A 20,494-nucleotide genomic window follows, 5' to 3' on the forward strand; every position below is an offset into this window, starting at 1 on the left:
TGAAAGCAAGTTAGACAATAACAGTGAAATACATAACAAGTGATATAACCGTATTACAATCCATATTTGTAATGCTTACTTTAAAGTGTTACAAATTGCCTAAGATGGCATACTGTCGTATTAAAATACACTATTAGACACATTGTCTAAGAGTCGATATTTCTGACAGAGCCTACTGCTTTGTTTCATTATGAGTACACCGTCTTCACTGAATGACAGTTGGCTAAGTGTCAAATTGTCTTGGTCAAAGAAATTCCTGTTACAAGAGGAATAATTTACTTTCTTTGGTAGTACATCTTTGCAGTACCTGTTTATCTTATTATACAATGAAGTTGCCTGCTCATAAACATAAACAGTAACAAATCTCTCGATAATATTCGCTGCATCCATAAATATAAAAGTCCAGCTAGTCATTGACGTTGTTTAAAGTACATTTTAGTAGGTAAATGTACAGCTTTGTACATGAAATTAATACATGGCCATCTATAAGTTGTGTAATTTTGCCTCAGTTCCGAATTAATACAACACAGTGCAATTACTTATTCTACTCACTCATTAATTAACCAGTGAGGTTTGAAGCGATATTTATGATGTATGTATCATCTGGCATGTAAATCCTGCTATATGTGATGAAACATTACTTAGGAATAAGTGCAAATAACACAGGTATGTGAAACATGTCATGTACATAAGAGCATTTAAGCAAATAAAAGAATCAAAAGACTAATGTTAAACAGCACATTTAAATTTAACATAATATAAAAAGTAGGGATATCCTAGTGTTTGTTAATGGTTGATGACATACAATTACAAACGTGAATGCACCGTGGTATTGACAAATATGGCTGCAATCTTGGTGCTATAAATCTTATTTACATGTTATAGTAGTGACATCTTATTTATATGACGTAAAGATGACGTAGTAAGTTTAACAACTTGAACAGCTGCTACATATGAAAGCTCCAAGTAGGTTAATTCCTATTTCTTAACAACAAAGATAAGTATACCTTAGAAAGGTAATAAACAACAGAGAAGAAACTCATTCATTGAAGATTGTAGGCATGTAGAGTGTTAGTGTAAGGGGGGGGGGATGTAGAATAATGAATGGGGGTCTATAAAATGAGAAATGAAATAAAGAAGAAGCTATTATAGTGGGATGTGGGCGTGGTGGGGGACAAAAGAGTAACTAACGAAGGAATAAGAAGAATAAAAATGTGAAGTGAATGAGTTTTTAGGCAATTTATAACACTTGTAAGTAAGCATTACAGTGTAATACGGTTACATCACTAGCTATGGATTTCACTGTTATTGTCTAACCGGCTTTCAGGAAACACTTGATAATGGCACTTTGAAGCCGAAGTCATGATTGAGTAAGTGTAAATATAACACCATAAATAAACAACAGTCTAATGGCGGAATTGACTTTAAAGAAATATATTATGACTGTGGCCCCGCATTATGGAAAAATTACAAAGTTAAAGTTTAAGAGATTCAGGATACCGACTTTCTTTCTTCCCACATAGCGTCCTCGATTGGTACAACTGAATGGGGAAATTACACTTGTAGTCTATAAACCCTCCGCCATCCACCATAATGTGTCTTGTGGGCGGCAAATGTATAGTATATGCACTATAGAAGTATGCGGAGAATATTATTTTTGAATTCAGACTCGACCGCAAAACTAACAGTACGTAGGAGATAGCAGGGTGATATTTTAAATTTCGGTGACTGTAAATTATACATATACTAAAGATTCACTACTGAACAAAGTCACTGGTGTAATATGCCCAAGACAGTTGTTGATCTAACTTCAATTCTAAGAATTTGTAACATTAGTCTTCACTGGTCCTTTGCTCGATCTATGATAGCCCTTTTCTCTTTCACACTATTCAGAAGTTGTGTATACTGTATTACGTTGCAGTTAAGCACAATCTATTCTCTTACCTGCTACAGTATCGGTTAAATCATTTACATTACATCGCGTTCTTTCACAATAACAATAGTCCTCAACACATCTTTACAAACAACAATAAACTGCATTTTCCGTGACTGCTCCCTTTATGAATTCCAGCTAAGAGTCTCAAAACAAATTATGTGTCGTGAGATGTATCATTGCCCTCTTATACCATATGTTTTCAGAACTCTTGGGAAGCAGCGATAGCAAACAAATTTACCATTTTCTCCCTTTCTTTAAGACGAGGTTGTAGTAACGATAATTTGATTTGTCTGAGAGTAGGGGCGTACGGAGAAAATTAAGGTGGAACGACCACATAAAACGAATCACAGGAAAGGCAGATAGATGCCAGAATGAGATTCGTTGGAAGAATCCTCAGGTAGTGTAGTGAACCCATGAAGGAGGCAGCTGAGAAGACCTTCGTTTGAATGATCCTTGAGTAGTGCTCGACCACCTGGCATCCTTACCAGTTAGGATTGATAGAGGAAGCAGAAAAGATCCAAAACAGAGCAGAGAGTTTGCTTACACGTTCGTTTAGTACAGGGCCGGCCAAACGCTGCACAGAGTGCAGACGTGCGGAAGTGCTGCACATGTGCGCACGTCTGCGACAGCGAGCGACAGCGACATCCGTTATTAAATGAACGGCGGCGGCTCGACTTCCCTGTTTATGTGGTGCAAGCAAGAGCGCAACATACCCAGTCTCGTTTACCCCTGGTAACCGTAACCTTAACAGAGAAGTACTGAGAAATGCCAGGTACTGTGAAAAAGCAAAGGACGGGAGATCTACGTTCTCAGTCGTTTAAAAATGACTGGGAACTGCAATTCTTTTTTGTATCCGTTGGTGAAAACTCACAATGTTTGCTGTGCCGCCGAATAATAGGCGGCCAGCGTAAGTTTTCAATTGAAAGACACTACAATAAATATCACAAAGACGAATGTAGTGTACTCAACAGTGAAGAACGGCAAGCAAAATTAAATGTCCTTAAGAAAATGGATGAGACACATCAACTCGATTATCAATTCTCATGACCAGTGATAAACGTGTTTGGATTTATTCCTCTGATATTTAAAAATTATTGTTTACTAACTGTGCATTATTCCCTCATTCTGCTCCATGTTACATTATTATCAGGAAAGTTGGTCATTAAATCGATTGTTACAATGTATACTTACATTTAGGGATTTTTTTTAATGTGTGAAGGGCTACGCTCAAGTGGAGTCGATGATACATAACATTCATATAATTGTCGGTTATTATGCAGATTTCAGACGGAGCTGATGAAAGATACAGCAATAATGGTATTGAAATAACAGGTGATCATCGAGAGGTCTGCGGTTATCATTCTGTTCAGAGGTCAGTGAGACAGAAATTATGTGGGTGTAACTGAGGGCACCGAGAATTAGTTATAGGAAACCTTGCATTAGTTTAATGTTATTTGAAATCATGACTAAGGTTCGTTGGAAGTCGCTAAGTGCTATCTTTCTTAAATACTAGATCAAAATCATTAGGCGTATTTATGTGCCGTCAGTCAAGCTGCCTTAATAAAAACCTACGGTTGTTAACTGTATTACTTGTCTTACTGGGTTAAACTGTTAACATAAAAGTAAACTTCTCAATGAGTAGACTGTGACAGTATTTTAAATGTTTAATACACAAAATACCTTCCCATGGTTGGCTTGCAAGCTGTGGAAAGAGCACTAGAATGCGCCGGTACAGAGTATCCCAGCAGGTGGATAAAGCGACATCTGTGCGTAGAAACATACACTACATGAACGTTGACGGCTGCGGCGTGCACTCTGTGACCCGGAAGTTGCACATGTGCAGCAGCACCGCACGCGTGCAGAATTTCTGGCCGGCCCTGGTTTAGTGCGTGCAAAACCGTCTGAGATGTTCTGTCAACTTCATTGCTCCTGCAGTGATCACTCCTTTTCCGCCGTCAGGGCACCCAGGGAGGAGGGGGGAGGGGGGGAGATATGAGGCTGTCAGTGGTTGACAGTTCCAGCATTAGATGCATCGTGACTATTTCAAGGTAAATAGCGCCACGGGACGGAAAAGAACCATATGTGCAGTCGATGTGTATCCCGAGAGGAATCGCCAACCAAATGGAAGAGGTCGTCCTGGCAACAATTGAGAGCACGGGTTGCAGTCAGTTATACGTAGATCATCGCTCAGCTCGAGACCAATGAGGTTTGCCGCCTGGGTTCTGAGACCATTCTCAGCTCTTCCCGGAGACTGGCCAATGTAGTAAAGGAAGCTAGCCTTACTCGTGGGGACTCGCCACAGTTGTCGATTTGCAGCATCATTCCAATCAATGGTCTGGAGCCGACTGGAGGCTCTAAGCAAAATGCGTCGCCAGCTCTGTGGCGAGATAGGCTGCAGATTTTCCGACCTACAATATACGGCAGAGACTTTTACAGTCACTTGGATACGTTAGGTGAGCACTATACACCGGAAACGGCCACAATGGTAGCAGAGTATGTGTGGAACGCACATAGCTTTTCTCTTTTTTTTAATTATAGAAACTCCAAGACCCCAGTATAAAAGTCAACATTAGATAAGCCAGTTATTTCAGCAGGCCGTATGGCAAAAGCAAAGAGTGAGAATCTCAATACATTAGTTGTTACCTGCCAGCGTATTCGCAGTAAAGACCCAACGCTCACGGCTCTCGTAAAAAGTAGTCGCCTGACGTCATACTAGAACGCGAGAGTTGGTTAAAACCCAAAACAGTGAGCGGGGAAACTTTCCACACACGTGAAACGTTCATCGGACTGATAGACTCTTCAAGAGGAGGATGTAATAACGACATGAAGAAGTATTAGATCTAATGAGGTCTAAAACGAATCCGATTGCGAACTAATATTGACAAGAGTAACCTGGATCGGTGGATTGAGATTCATAATTCAGATATATTGGTCAAAAAGTTATACAATAATAGCCTAAACTCGATAGTACGCAAACGTCGTGAGCATACGGTAGCAGTAGGTGGTGACTATAACGTGACCCGCCTGACAACCACATGTTAAAGGAAACTCTAGACCTCCTAGTTCCACACAGAGAGTGTCGCCAATAAGAGATGGATTAACGACCAAGTTGTTATTACAAGAATAATCGTTACCAAAAGCAAAAACGTCGGCAAGAAAGTTAGAAGTGTATTCGTTTTTGACCAAACTGATAGTCATTATCAGCTTATTTAAAAGATGAACTGGGATCATTTATTTCTGAAGTGGCAAACGCCGAACAACTGTGTTTAACGTCGAATGGAGTTATAAATGACACTCGTGACATGTTTTGCACATTTCTACTTATTGATTTATAGAATAATCTTCTGTGATATCTCGCCACTTACAAAGAAAGTATCGTTTGCACAAAAATGAGCAGTAAGAATAATATGTGATGTTCACCCACGGACGTCATGTAGGTACCTCTTCCAGAAGCTAGACATTTTAACTACGTCCGGCCCCGGTTGCTGAGTGGTCATTGCGACAGAATGTCAATCCTAAGGGCCCGGGTTCGATTCCCAGCTGTGTCAGAGATTTTCTCCGCTCATGGACTGGGTGTTGTGTTGCCCTAATCATCATCATTTCATCCCCATCGACGCGGAAGTCGCCGAAGTGGCGTCAAATCGACAGACTTGCACCCAGCGAACGGTCTACCCGACGGGAGGTCCTAGTCACAGGACATTTACAGTTAACTGCGCCATTATAACATACAGGGCTATTACAAATGATTGAAGCGATTTCATAAATTCACTGTAGCTCCATTCATTGACATGTGGTCACGACACACTACAGATACGTAGAAAAACTCGTTTTTTTCGTCTGAAGCCGCACTTCAGGTTTCTGCCGCCAGAGCGCTCGAGAGCGCAGTGAGACAAAATGGCGACAGGAGCCGAGAAAGCGTATGTCGTGCTTGAAATGCACTCACATCAGTCAGTCATAACAGTGCAACGACACTTCAGGACGAAGTTCAACAAAGATCCACCAACTGCTAACTCCATTCGGCGATGGCATGCGCAGTTTAAAGCTTCTGGATGCCTCTGTAAGGGGAAATCAACGGGTCGGCCTGCAGTGAGCGAAGAAACGGTTGAACGCGTGCGGGCAAGTTTCACGCGCAGCCCGCGGAAGTCGACGAATAAAGCAAGCAGGGAGCTAAACGTACCACAGCCGACGGTTTGGAAAATCTTACGGAAAAGGCTAAAGCACAAGCCTTACCGTTTACAATTGCTACAAGCCCTGACACCCGATGACAAAGTCAAACGCTTTGAATTTTCGGCGCGGTTGCAACAGCTGATGGAAGAGGATGCGTTCAGTGCGAAACTTGTTTTCAGTGATGAAGCAACATTTTTTCTTAATGGTGAAGTGAACAGACACAATGTGCGAATCTGGGCAGTAGAGAATCCTCACGCATTCGTGCAGCAAATTCGCAACTCACCAAAAGTTAACGTGTTTTGTGCAATCTTACAGTTTAAAGTTTACGGCCCCTTTTTCTTCTGCGAAAAAAAGTTACAGGACACGTGTATCTGGACATGCTGGGAAATTTGCTCATGCCACAACTGGAGACCGACAGCGCCGACTTCATCTTTCAACAGGATGGTGCTCCACCGCACTTCCATCATGATGTTTGGCATTTCTTAGACAGGAGACTGGAAAACCGATGGATCGGTCGTGGTGGAGATCATGATCAGCAATTCATGTCATGGCCTCCACGCTCTCCCGATTTAACCCCATGCGATTTCTTTCTGTGGCTTTATGTGAAAGATTCAGTGTTTAAACCTCCTCTACCAAGAAACGTGCCAGAACTGCGAGCTTGCATCAACGATGCTTTCGAGCTCATTGATGGGGACATGCTGCGCCGAGTGTGGGAGGAACTTGATTATTGGCTTGATGTCTGCCGAATCACTAAAGGGGCACATATCGAACATTTGTGAATGCCTAAAAAAACTTTTTGTGTTTTTGTATGTGTGTGCAAAGCGTTGTGAAAATATCTCAAATAATAAAGTTATTGTAGAGCTGTGAAATCGCTTCAATCATTTGTAATAACCCTGTATATCTATATATATAAAACAAAGTCGAGTTTGTTGCAACACTTATAACTCGAGATCTGGTGGACCAATTTTCATGGTTTTTGATTTGTTGGATTTGACTCCGCCCCAAATAGCAGAATACATCTTAACAATAATGAAAAATTAACGAATAAAAATTGTCATGGTTTTTGATTTGTTGGATTTGTCTCCGCCCCGAATAGTAGAATACATCTTAAAAATAATGAAAAATTGACGAATACTTGAAAAATGCGTTATTTTCCCTAAAAGTTCTTTAGTTTCGGAGCTGTCAAATTTTTTTGGCAAAATCTGTAAGTAATGATTGACATTTATGCATGCGTTCATAAACTATTTAAAATGGATGAATAAACTATTATGTGTATTTTTTTAAAAAAAAGATTGAAAAATATTACGCGTGCGTTCAGAAATGTGTAATGAATACTTAATCTATATATATAAAAGAAAGTCGTGTTCGTTACACCATTTATAACTGAAGAGCAGCTGGACCGACTTGGCTGAAAATTGGTGGAGAGATAGCTTAGAACCAGGAGACGGGCATAGGATACTTTTTATCCCGTTCGACCGCTATAAAACGTAGTATAACAGAAACGCATCTGGCGTGGAATAACAAAACGCAAATTCGATTTAGTAGTTCAAACGAATGTACCCCTGTTGAATCCCCAACAAAAGGAAGTTTATGATACATTAATGAAGGCAATTTATGATGGAAATAGTGGTTTATATTTCCTGGATGCCCCTGGTGGAACTGGCAAGACATTCCTCATGTCAGTAGTTTTAGCCACTGTTCGTGCGAGATCCAACATTGCGGTTGCAGTTGGTTCTTCCGGAATAGCAGACACATTGTTAGAAAGATGCCGTACGGCTCAGTCAGCATTAAAATTACCGTTAAATCTTCAAGCTATTGAATAGCCAACATGTAACATTACAAAAAACTCAGCAGTGGCCGAAGTTTTATCAGCATCCAAGATCTGGGACGAATGCACAACGGCTCATAAACGTGCATTAGAGGCACTTAACCGAACATTGAAAGATCTACGCAATGACTCGAGATGTTTTGGAGGAGCAATGATTTTACTGTCTGGCGAATTCCGCCAAACACTGCCAGTAGTTCCAAGATCAATGGCTGCAGATGAAATAAATGCTTGCCTCAAATCATCGAATCTATGGCGCTTTGTGAAGAAACTTTAACTGACAACAAACATGAGAGTTGCATTGCTTAATGATACATCTGCTGAAGATTTCTTTGAGCAATTGCTGACTATCGGTAATGGTCGAGTACCTGTCGAAGAATCGAGCGGATTGATTTCATTTCCTCATAATTTCTGTAACTTTGTCTCATCGAAAGACGAACTTATCAACAAAGTATTCCCAAACATCATTACTAACTACAAAAGTAATGAATGGTTGAGTGAGCGAGCAATTTTAGCGGCTAAGAATAAAGATGTAGATGACCTAAACTACATAATTCAGAATGAGATCATTGGTAAAATGCGTTCATTCAAATCTATTGACTGTGTAACAAATGAAGATGAAGCCACCAACTATCCAATTGAATTTTTAAACTCTTAGGATGTGCCTGACATACCACCGCACAATTTACGCCTAAAAGTTGGCTCCGTAGTAATCATGTTTCGAACCATAAACCAACCAAAACTGTGCAACGGTAAACGTTTTGAGGTAAGTAAATTGATGACCAATCTTATTTACGCGACGATACTCAAAGGAAAATTCGAGGGTGAGGAATTTCTCATTCAGAGGATCCCGATGGTCCCAACCGATGTGCCGTTTGAGTTTAAAAGACTTCAATTTCCGATCCGTCTTGCATTCGCCATGACCATTAACAAATCACAAGGCCAATCCTTGAAAGTTTGTGGTTTAAATCTGGAATATCCATATTTTTCAAATGGTCAATTATATGTGGCATGTTCACGGGTCGGAAGACCATATGCGTTGTTTGTTCTTGCGCCTGATAATAAAACAAAAAAAATCGTGTATCACAAGGTACTGAATTGAAGAGTGGAAGCTATGCACCAAAAAATATAAAGAATCATTAAAATACTTAATTTTTATTTGTCCTAATAAAAAATTGAACTTAACATCCAAAATCTGATTATTTATTGGCTTTAAGGCAGAACAGAGTTCGCCGGGTCAGCTAGTTCATTAATAAAATTCATCATAAACTGTCCATCACACTTTGACAAAAACCTACAACACTGGAGGGAAAAATGACCTTTATTACACAGTATTAAAGCTGGAAGTTGCTGCGAAAGGATTTTAGTATGATGCAACAAAATTTTTTGATTATTTGTCTGATACCATAAAATGCATGACAGGTATCAAAGGTATCTAACATTGAATCTGGACAACTCCTATTCAGCTGTCGAATTTTGTTTGAAAACTGGTAGCCAATGAAAAACTTATTCTGCATGAGCAGGACTAAAAAAATAAAGTGTTGATTAATATCAATCCGAATCATGTATGTCCTGTAAACTAACCCGTTCCACATCATTTCGATAAAAGAATCGTTCAAATGATCTATGGAACATGTAACTAACTAACTAAGCTGCAAGTAAAGTAGTAAAAGACGGCGAAGATCTGCCCTGGCTTAATGCCAACAGTCATAGAATGGATTGCAAGGACGGTAGCAGACAAACGTTAACGGCAACTCGTGCATTTGTAACTAGAGCCATGCGTGAAGCCTGTTACAGCGAGCGGGTTGTGAAGCAACCGATATTAAGTGGCGGAAGTCGACTTGGTGTTTGTCAGGAGACGTTTGTCTCCCACCTAGACCTTTCTCGTTCGTATGATGGCAAGGGAGACAGAATGTGACGGTTCTTCTGGAGTCGTGTGATTCTTCAAGGAAGACAGGAGTGATCCCAGAACGTAGCGGCATCTGGTTGCAGACTACCAGTTCTTTACTTCCAAACGTAAATAAACGTAGAGCAGTGAAAGGCAGGGGTCAGAAAGAAGGGGCAGCGTCACGCTTATTGTGAAAATTTCGAGCTTCTTAGTCAATTCAATCAAACGATACTGCCATTTACGACACATACTACGATACTCTCGAAAACTCACTCATCAAAACCTGTAGGGTGCTTTCAGTTAACCCAGAATCATGAAATTTGGCTAAAAAAACAATAAGAAAACAAAGTTTCACTGTACAAGTAAAGGGAAAAATCCGAAATCGTTAATTTGTAATTATACTACACGAAAAAACTATTTCTTATGTCATTTGTTATCAGACTTAAAACTTGAAATTAAAACATTCACGAAAGTTATGGAATTCCTGGGCCCATATCTTGCCGTATCGATGTCGACAACAGGCAAAAATCTGCAGTATCCTCGATTCCTGGGATGCACAAACTGTCTATATGCACTAAGGAGCCAAAACATTATGACCACCTGCGTAATAGCTTGTTTGACCGTTTTTGGAACGAAATACATCACTGATTCTGCGTAACTAGGATCCAACAGTTTGTTGGTAGGTATTTGGAGGTATATGGTATTAAATGTCTACGCGCAGGTCATTTAGTTCGCGTAAATCACGGGCCGCTGATTTTCGTACGCGCTGATGCCGCCCAACAGCGATTCAGATGAGTTCCGCAGGATTTACATCAGGCGAATTTGGTCGCCGAGATATCAACGTGAGTTCTCTATAAAGCTCCTCAACCACGGTAGCACGATTTTGGATTCGAGACACGGACAATTATACTGCTGAAATATGACATCGCCGTCGAGGAAGACATGAGACACGAAGGGATGCAGGTGGTTCGCAGCTGTGAGCGTGTCTTCGATTACTACAAAGGTCCCATGTAAGCGCAGGAGAATGTTTCCCGTAGGATAATGCTGCTCCCACCTGTCTCTGTTCGTAGCGCGCTGCATGTGTCGAGCCACCGTTCACCTCGATGACGGCGTTTGTGCAGACGACCAGCGACCTAGTGTAGCAAAAAAGTGATTTCCATTGATCGACGGTCGAATCCCGATGGTTCCGTGCCGCTACAATCGTAATTGACGATGTCGTTGGTCAACACGTGAACACGAAGGTGTGCTCTGCTGCGGAGCTCCATATTCAACAATGTACGATGAACGGTGTGCTCGGAAACACTTGTGCGAGCACCAACGTTGTGACCTTTGGTACAGAGATGCCACAGATCACTATCTATCCTAATTTACACAGCATGAAAGCCTCCGGACGCCACGTTCTGTGAAGTTGTGGAGTCCAACCATTCAGCACCTATTAGTAGTTTCATTGATCTTCTACCTTTTTCTGTAGTACGTGAACATTCGACCAGCTTCGCCATTTTCGAAAAACTCGTTCAGAGGTTCTGCAAAACAATAATCTGTTGCTTATCAATGGATTTTCCCATGTGAAGCCCACGTCTTCACTCGGGTGAGACACCCCGTGCACGTCTGCTCTACTTACATAATTTTGTTACTGCGTCACGTGTACTCAACGCAACCGGGCGGCATCCAAAGTCGCGGTGTGCAGTGGTCATAATGATTTGGCTGAACAGTGTATATAACTAAGTTTGTACTACATAACCCTCAGTGCCCGAGTCCTACTCGCACATCCCCAGTTTTTATTTTTCCTCTCTACACTAGCCTCGTAGTTTCACTAACACATTCTCTAGCTCCTTATTTTTTCTTCAACTCTCACTTCTTTAGCCTGCTTAGCAGAGGTGTCGTTTCACGTCGCAGGAAGTTAATGGGGATCAAGAAGGCATCCTATCAGTTTAGACTCGCTAGTCTTCTCGGTTAATAAGAGAGTGTACTGAAAAGTAATGCCTCTAAACATTTTCATATGAAAAATCTTTCATATGAAAAATCTAGGGCTGTGGCCAGACCGAGCTGTGCTAGCAACTCTGTCAGGTGTGAAGATTGTGTCAATCTGCTCCAAGATTCGCCCGGGCGTATGGGCAGTTGCTCCATCCTGTTGGAAGTAATTGTAATTTTTTTCCTTCTCCGTTAATGTTGCCACATATAGTCGACCAATCGTAACACATTGCTCCCAGCGAGGCCAGTTTGTTGACACCGTCGTTGCTGAATATGTGACTTTGTTGATTGAGTCATAACCTCACCTCTACAGCTCCATCACTATCAAAGTGAAGACCTCTAAGGCATTCTTTAAGCTTTGGAAACGGATCAAAACCGGATGTGGCCAAGTAGGAACTGTATGGAGGATGTTCGATGACAGTGAACTCAAGGCGTCGGCTTGTTGCAGACGTGGCAGCGCTCCTGTGTGGTCTGGCATTGTCACGCTGAAGGAGAGGGTTCTCCATGAGTGGGAAAACTCTTCGAATTCGTGCTTTCAGTTTTTCTGAGTTTTCAGTTCTCGCAGCGACGTAGTTAGAGGCCACACTGCCACGTTACACGCTACAATTCGGAGCCCTCCTGCGACAGAGAGTTGCGACATGCGTCAGAGAAGCGGGAAAGTCGATCGAGTAATACGATTGACATGTAATAGCTCAACCGCTATTGAGAATAGGATAAAAAATTCGGAGGCACTCCTTTACAGCACACCCTAGTATTTTCTCGCTAACGCTACCAACATTTGTCTCTAGAATCATCAGAAGTGATGAACCCAAAGCCTCTTCGTAACTGTATCTCACGCTAAAATTCGTTTCTCACAACCTTATAATATATACACTAAATACCTCTAGTAACGGATATGAAGAATTCAAACAAAAATTCTCATATAAAGTCAAGCGATTCGTTAAGCTGTACAAACAACATCATTTCGTAGAGCTCCGGTACTCAAAATCAAAAACCAGTCACTTCTTGACCACTGAGAATTCGTTAACGTTTATCTGTATGCACACTGTTGTAGCCTTAACACTGTTATATAACAGCTAATGGAAACTAGTCACAAAATAAAATAGTTATTCTTAGTGTTGCTATGGTCGCATTCTCAGACACTTTGACTGCTAAAAACACCGTTGTTCTATGACTCAATGGGCACAATCCATTACGTCTTCAAGATAATACTCCTAACACAAAATTCGCCTTCACTGTGCCACAGTAATGCACATAATACTTCATTATCTCCCATAATGCAACATAATCCTTACCCTAACTCATCGTCATAATAGTATCACATGACATGAAATCGTCAGTTCATCATAAGAAATCGTAATACCTCAATTCACAGGCACCTCGCAGCCATTTCGTAGAGCTCTGGGATACGACGGACTTAATTCCTGGGACGCAATCTCTTTTTAGCTATCCCTCCTGTGCTCTCCGTACATCTTTGATAGAACAAATGGTCGACCAATCGTATCATTATTTGGTCCATCCTGTAGACATGTACTAGAGAGGCGTTCTGCATCACTCTGTGGGGGCCGGCCGAAGTGGCCGTGCGGTTAAAGGCACTGCAGTCTGGAACCGCAAGACCGCTACGGTCGCAGGTTCGAATCCTGCCTCGGGCATGGATGTTTGTGATGTCCTTAGGTTAGTTAGGTTTAACTAGTTCTAAGTTCTAGGGGACTAATGACCTCAGAAGTTGAGTCCCATAGTGCTCAGAGCCATTTGAACTCTGTGGGGTATTTTGAAATTCTGAGAGCATACACTCTTAGTAGAGACAATGAACATATTGCTTCCTCCTAAGTACATCCCGTGAAAAACCATGAAGGTGAAAGTAGAAAGATTCGCGCCCATAAAGAGGCTTACCATCAATCGTTCTTCGAACGAACCAATCGCAACTGAAAAAGAAAAAGGGGTTGGTTCACAAAGCACATTCCACCACAGGCGATAATGTGGATTACGGCCGGCCGGTGTGGCCGTGCGGTTCTAGGCGCTTCAGTCTGGAACCGCGTGACCGCTACGGTCGCAGGTTCGAATCCTGCCTCGGGCATGGATGTGTGTGATGTCCTTTGGTTAGTTAGATTTAAGTAGTTCTAAGTTCTAGGGGACTGATGACCACAGAAGTTAAGTTCCATAGTGCTCAGAGCCATTTGAACCATTTTTTGTGGATTACGAAATACAGGTGTGGATTTAGATCTGGGATCTGACTGGACCTGAAAAGCACAAAGCCCAGGTGAATGAGTACATCACTGGTAAGTGGTGCACTGGTCTTTAGAAGTCTACTTGATATCTCATCGTATCCATGTGATTCTTTACTCTACAGTGGTTTGGTGACTACTTAAATTTCTATGTTTATTCTTTCCTGGAGCTGCATGTGACATAATTGTCTTAGAACAATACTTTTTATAATTCCTTCCTTGGCCTAAAACATCCCCATCGTATACATTGAGATATGTTTGGTCACCAATTTATTCGCCACTGGCCTCCAGTAACTACAGGTGGTTCTTTGTGGAATAGCGTGCAAGTTGCGTGGGGAGAAACTCACAATTACAAATCCGCCCTGTCTTTAATTTCATGCCATTACGCTCAGAATCTATGCTGACAATACGTGTTTCATTTCATTCTCAGTTTTCAAAGCCAGAGTCACTTGCAGCTGTGTAACCAAAACAATTGGTGTGCAGGTACTCTGGTGCCAGCCGCTACAATGATCATCGTAGCGCTGGTGGGTTGCGACAGCACCGTCATCATTGCGATGTTGGCGCTCAGTGGCTTCTGCACCGCCACCGACTTCACGAGCTCCTACCTCAACATGCAGGCCATCGCCCCCAACTACGCAGGCACCATCGTCGGCATCGTCAACATGTACGGCAATCTGACGGGCATCGCAGTCCCTTACATCGTCGGTGTATTCACCAGCACAAACGTAAGTCGTTACAACTCTTCTGGGGACAATACACGCTGAATTTCAAAATGATTCATTAGGCTATATGCAAAGGTCACTCAACAAAAGGACGGAAATGTGTTCCAGTCTCTTAACAGATTCTTTAAAAAAACGACATTTATTTTTCAGCTTAATTATCCTCTAGTTTAATACACTTAAGCCAGCGCTGGGCAAGCTTCTTAATTCCAAGTGCAGAGTTCTTGGGGTCGTATGATTAACCGTTACGCCCTGCTGCCTGGACTTCACCTCGATCCACTAAGAATTTCTTTCGATGTGTTAAAAATGCATCCAGCTTCCATCTCCAGTTACAATGCGGTGAAGCTCCCCTTCAGCCTCATACTGCCGCGAGAGCACCCCGCACACATCCAAGCGCCTTTCTTTCATTTCTGGTGTCACCCACCCACCACTCACACACTTTGTTGAACGTCAGTACGTCCTGAGCAATATGATGGCTGATCCAAGATTAATTGTTGCTGCAATATCACTGACCGCAATACGCCTATTTTCCCGTATCGACTGCCGGCCGCGGTGGTCTCGCGGTTCTAGGCGCGCAGTCCGGAACCGTGAGACTGCTACGGTCGCAGGTTCGAATCCTGCCTCGGGCATGGATGTGTGTGATGTCCTTAGGTTATTTAGGCTTAAGTAGTTCTAAGTTCTAGGGGACTGATGACCTCAGAAGTTAAGTCCCATAGTGCTCCGAGCCATTTGAACCATTTTTTCCCGTATCGACTCATCAATTTTCGCAATGTTGTTCTCCGTGACTGCGCAGACAGAGTGTCCTGGGCGTGACGAATCTTCAGTACTTGTTACACTCCATTTGAATTTATCAGCCCGCTCGAACACTTGTGTTTGACTCATACAACTTTCACCATTTTGCGCTGCCATCAGACGATGAGTTGCGATTGGTTTCAACCCTTCTAACAGAAATCTAATGACAATCTGGTGCTCCATGTTAGTGAAAACCTGCAAAGGTGCCGACACTTTGTTTTACTGATTCCCATCATACTGTTCGCGAGACAGGCTTGCAGGCCTATCTGATAATACACTGATCTTCAGAAAAAACGAAACACCTTGAACAACTAGAGAGAGGACGTTCATATTCACAGGCCATGTACATTAACATGTTCAGCAGGAATGATTAGCATTTCAGTCAACTCGGTTCATTACGTGCCCTGCTGCCTAGTTCACACACAGTCCGCCGTGGGCCCGCATGACTTGTTCCATGAATGATGACATCGAAGCGTATAAGGCGCTAATGGTGTCCTGTGTTATATACAAACAAACTTCTTTCACCTGTTTCCAAAGTTCATCTGTGGTAGTTGGTATTGGGTCACAGCACTGCACCCGTCGTTTCACCATATGCCACACAGTTTAGATTGGCGACAGGTCTGGTGATCTGACCGGCCAGGGCAAAAGGCTGACATCCTGTAACACCAAAAACGCACGTGTTCGTGCAGCACCATGTGGTCATGCATTGTCTTGCTGAAAAATGGGGTCTGGAGTGTCGTGCTACGGGTTGCAAGATGTCATTCACGTATCAGACTGGCCTCATTGCCCTGGACGCATTCAAACTGTGATTTGTAGTTGCGCCCAATTGCATCCCAAAACATAAGGCCTTGAGCTGGCGCCCTATGTCTTGTGCGAATGTGACAAGTGATGTCATTCGACACAGCATTACCAGCTAGCATATTTCTGCACATTCGTCAAAGTGGCGGAGAAGTGTACGACGCGCACATGACCCATGCCATAGCAAACAGCGACGGATTTACAGCCCTGATAGTGTACAATGTGTTGCACTGTTCCGTTGTTGCACCAGATCTGAGGAGGACGCACATCTGTCCTGCAATGCCATTCCGATGAGGTGTCGATCTTCTCGGGGAGGGGGGGTCTGGGTGATGCGACGTAACCCATCTCGTCGTGGTCTATGACTTTCCATTCTGCATACCCCCGTTGCACTGCCGGAACACTTCGCCCTACACGAGCAGCAATTTCCTGGATGGATGCATCACATTCTCTCATGCCATAATGTGCCCTCTTTCAAACTCACTGATTTGACAGGTTCGCGCATACGTCTGGGAGGCATCCTGCACATCTGCTCAAGTCACACTGATCTGTTACCTTAGGTTTATAGAGATACGGAGAGCCGCAGGCACATTTTACCGGTAGGCGGCGTTGCGCCGTTATATCGATGTTGATCTGGAACCCGCAGACAGTAATGTACATGTCTGTGAAAATGAACGTCCGTTCCCTAGTCGTTCAGGGTGTTCTGTTTTTTATAAACATGAGTTTAGTTCTAGAACACCAGCGTAAAAAAAGCAAAGAAAGATAAACTTTACAGAAGTATTATATTTTTTATACAGCTTTTTCAGTTATTTATTGAATGAACCTTGTATTCTAGATAAAGAAGAGAGAAACCCGGGATGGGCTTTAAGTGACGTTCAGGACTGCAGAGTTTTTGTTTCCGAATGTACTATCCGATTTTACAAGGGTATACGTTTTACACGCAAGCAAATGCATCCGCGGAATACTTTTTACAGTTACATCTAGGAGCAAACGTTTCATGTAGGGGAAAGTCGGGTAGTGTCGGACACAAAAAATTTTTGAGAATTACAAGGTGTGTCCGAAAAGTTTGGTAAATGGTCTCAGAAGACAAAAAAAATTCAAATAAAATAACTTTACTATCCTTCAAATACATCATCATTGGAGGACACAGCACACTTCCGACATCACTCCTAAAGCTGTTTGAAACTACCAGCAAACGGCTCTTGTGGAATCGCTCGATGGACCGTGGCCAGGTGCAATCTGTGAAGCGTAAGTCTTTCAGGGCTAATTTACGATGGGAAACCAAAAAGAAGTCTGCCAGTGCCAAGTATGGAAAATAAGGAGGAAACTGAAAAATAGTCACGTTGCGTCGAGCGAGAAAGTGGAGCACGCAGACGTTGCGGATTTCCAACAGTGCGCGGCCAAGGTGCTTCGAGGCATTCCGCAAGACGTTTTGCTGACAGTTTCCAACCAATGTGAGAAATGTGTTGTAGCTAATGGTGATTACTTTGAAGGACAGTAAAGGTGTTTTGTTTGTATCTCTTGATTCTTTTATTTTCTGGAATCACTCACGGAACTTTTCAGATCCAGCTTGTACTGAAACATTCTTCACACTAAACAATGCCCTAATACGTTACTAAATACAGTTATAAGACTCAGTGGCATTATGTATGTACGTTGACTTTTTAATATCTTGTTGCCCTTTTGCATTGTGACCGTTTAAATTTTTGGCTTATTTTATTGGATATGAAACTGTTATGTATAAAAAAGTAATTTTTGTTGCAAATATTATTCAAATAGATAGTAAATGATTGTAAATTTGAACAGGTTCATTAGCTCTTCTAGTTTGTTTAAGACTCTGTCAACGTGTTCCTTGCTAAAACTTGCTATTAGCTGCAAATTCGGCGTCTCAGCAGTCCTCAGCCTGAAGTCATGATTTCTTTTGCTAAAATCGTAGTAAAATTCGTTACCGACTTTCATTTTTGTTTTATTGAACTTATGCTTTATTTTCAACTACCCTGTATGTTTATACGCTAGATTTAATAACTCATATTTACTCAAAGGCGTAAGCTGACTATCTAAGAGTGTACTGTGGTCGTACAATACAGTTTTCTTTTCATCACTGAATATTCTCGGGTAAAACTTATTTTCCTAAAAGGGGTCCATGGCCACTTCTTTGTTTTCCGTTGAAGCCTTACAGAGGTTGCCCTCTCTGAACTCTTGAAACATACGTGACTTTCGTGATTTTTTTCAAGTAAAATAAAAAGTAATGCTAAATCTACAGTCCCTAACACTTCTCTCTTAAAGGAATCATTTTTGTGTCCACATCGGACGCTTCCTGTCACCAGTGCAGCCAGGTAGGTTGGAGGACCCTTTCTAGCCGAAACATTGGTCATCGTCAGGAATTCCCGAAGCCTTCCTACTGGACCTGTAACGAAACAATTTTCTATAAGTAATTTTCAATGTATTTTCTTTCTGCGTACGAAGGATAATTGGAAAATATAAAGTTCTAACAAAATGCTCACATGTTGAAACAAATGTCATTTCCATCCTCCACAACATCGAGACAAAAGACTTTCGAAGGTATCGCAAAACGGCCACGTACGCTGATAGAGAATTCAATTTAGAATTTCGGCATCAAATTCTGATCGAAATGTAGTGCACCCTTTTATTGTTGTAGCAGTTCATATGGTGTACATGAAATGATTACATTTACAGATCAATAGCACACGCAGTTCTGAGGTACTAGGTATCGACCCATGCATTCATATTAGTAAGTGGTGTAGCGTCCACAGGCGGCAGTCCAGGCGCCGTCTCTGGTATCCAGCCTACCTTACAGTAGCGAATACTGTACTGGGATACGCAGTGCCAGCCTGCTCGACTTGCTCACGTAGTTCTGTAGGAGTTGTTGGTTGACGAGTCGTACGGGTCTAACAACATCTGCACATACCGAGCTCTACTTAGCGTCCCATCCAGAGATACTGAAGGCGAACAAGAGGTGTAGGTTATCGCACCCCAAACCACAAATGGTTCAAATGGCTCTGAGCACTATGGAACTTAACTGCTGAGGTCATCAGTCCCCTAGAACTTAGAACTACTTAAACCTCACTAACCTAAGGACATCACACACATCCATGCCCGAGGCAGGATTCGAACCTGCGACCGTAGCAGTCGCGCAGTTCCGGAATGAAGCGCCTAGAACCGTTCGGCCACCGCGGCCGCCCCTAGACCACAAGGTCTTGGAGGAATGCAGTCTACGAGACAACGTTCATCAGGTCTACGTCATACTCGCAAACGACCCTCAATTGCGTGCAGACAAAATCTGCTTTCGTCCCTGAAGACCACGTCACGCCATTCCATCTTCGAAGTGAACCTCTGAGGCACGAGTTGACCCGTGCACGTACATGCTGTGGCGTGAGTAGATGATGGGCGAGAGTTGTGCTAGTCAGTAGTCCCATTGCTAGTAACCAGTTCACAACAGTTCATATTGACACTTCTGGACTCACAAGCCCTTGTATTTGTGCTGTGGCAACTGTACACTCTACCACTGCTGCCCTTCGAATATGGCAATCCATGGGGGGTGGGGGTCCTTGTTGCGTGGGCTTGTAGAACATCTTTGGGTGCGAAATGTTCACGTGACCACCGATACCAACATCATTGCACAATTGACGCAGCACTTCAACTCGTGTGGCAATTCTCCGAAAATACTATCCCAGCACTCGGAGGGTCACAGTTTGACCCCTTTCAAATTCTCTCAGTTAGTTGTAAGAACCACAAGCGCATCTTCGTGGCATGGTTGCCTGCTTGCCTCACACGTTTGCCCCACACTGAGCCTGTTGCGAGCATTTCCACTCTCAACTTATATTTGTCGCCAATTTGAAAAATACGATTTCGAGGGAAATTTGTTTAAACTTTTGAGTTATATTTTTTGTAGTTAACATACCTCTGGCCAGCGATCCCTGGAACATACAGCAATCCTTCAGGATCCAAAAGGAGGTCCGCCTCCATCTTCTTCAAGGCCACGGTGGTCCTGAGGGCCTCTTTGGCCGCTTCTGTCACTCGCTGCTCTGCTCGCTCGATAGGCTTTTCTTCCGCTTTTGAGCAGAAGCTGTGACAGGTTAGTCTGATCTAAAGCTCGAGCACGTTCATAATTTCCATGATGACTGTTAGGCCGCCGTTGAAATAGCATGTCGACTA

At 42.6% G+C, this 20,494-nt stretch overlaps 1 protein-coding gene across 1 annotated transcript in view; it reads left to right on the top strand.

The window, feature by feature from the left end:
- Positions 1–20,494, top strand: part of LOC126475528 (sialin-like) — a 125,108-nt gene that overhangs the window by 82,747 nt on the left and 21,867 nt on the right. Inside the window, exon 8 of the mRNA XM_050103463.1 lies at positions 14,496–14,737. Coding sequence (XP_049959420.1) covers positions 14,496–14,737 — 242 coding nt within the window. The remainder of the gene's footprint in view (positions 1–14,495; positions 14,738–20,494) is intronic.

Source organism: Schistocerca serialis, chromosome 4 (assembly GCF_023864345.2).
Source record: "Schistocerca serialis cubense isolate TAMUIC-IGC-003099 chromosome 4, iqSchSeri2.2, whole genome shotgun sequence".
Classification (NCBI taxonomy): Eukaryota; Metazoa; Arthropoda; class Insecta; order Orthoptera; family Acrididae; genus Schistocerca; species Schistocerca serialis.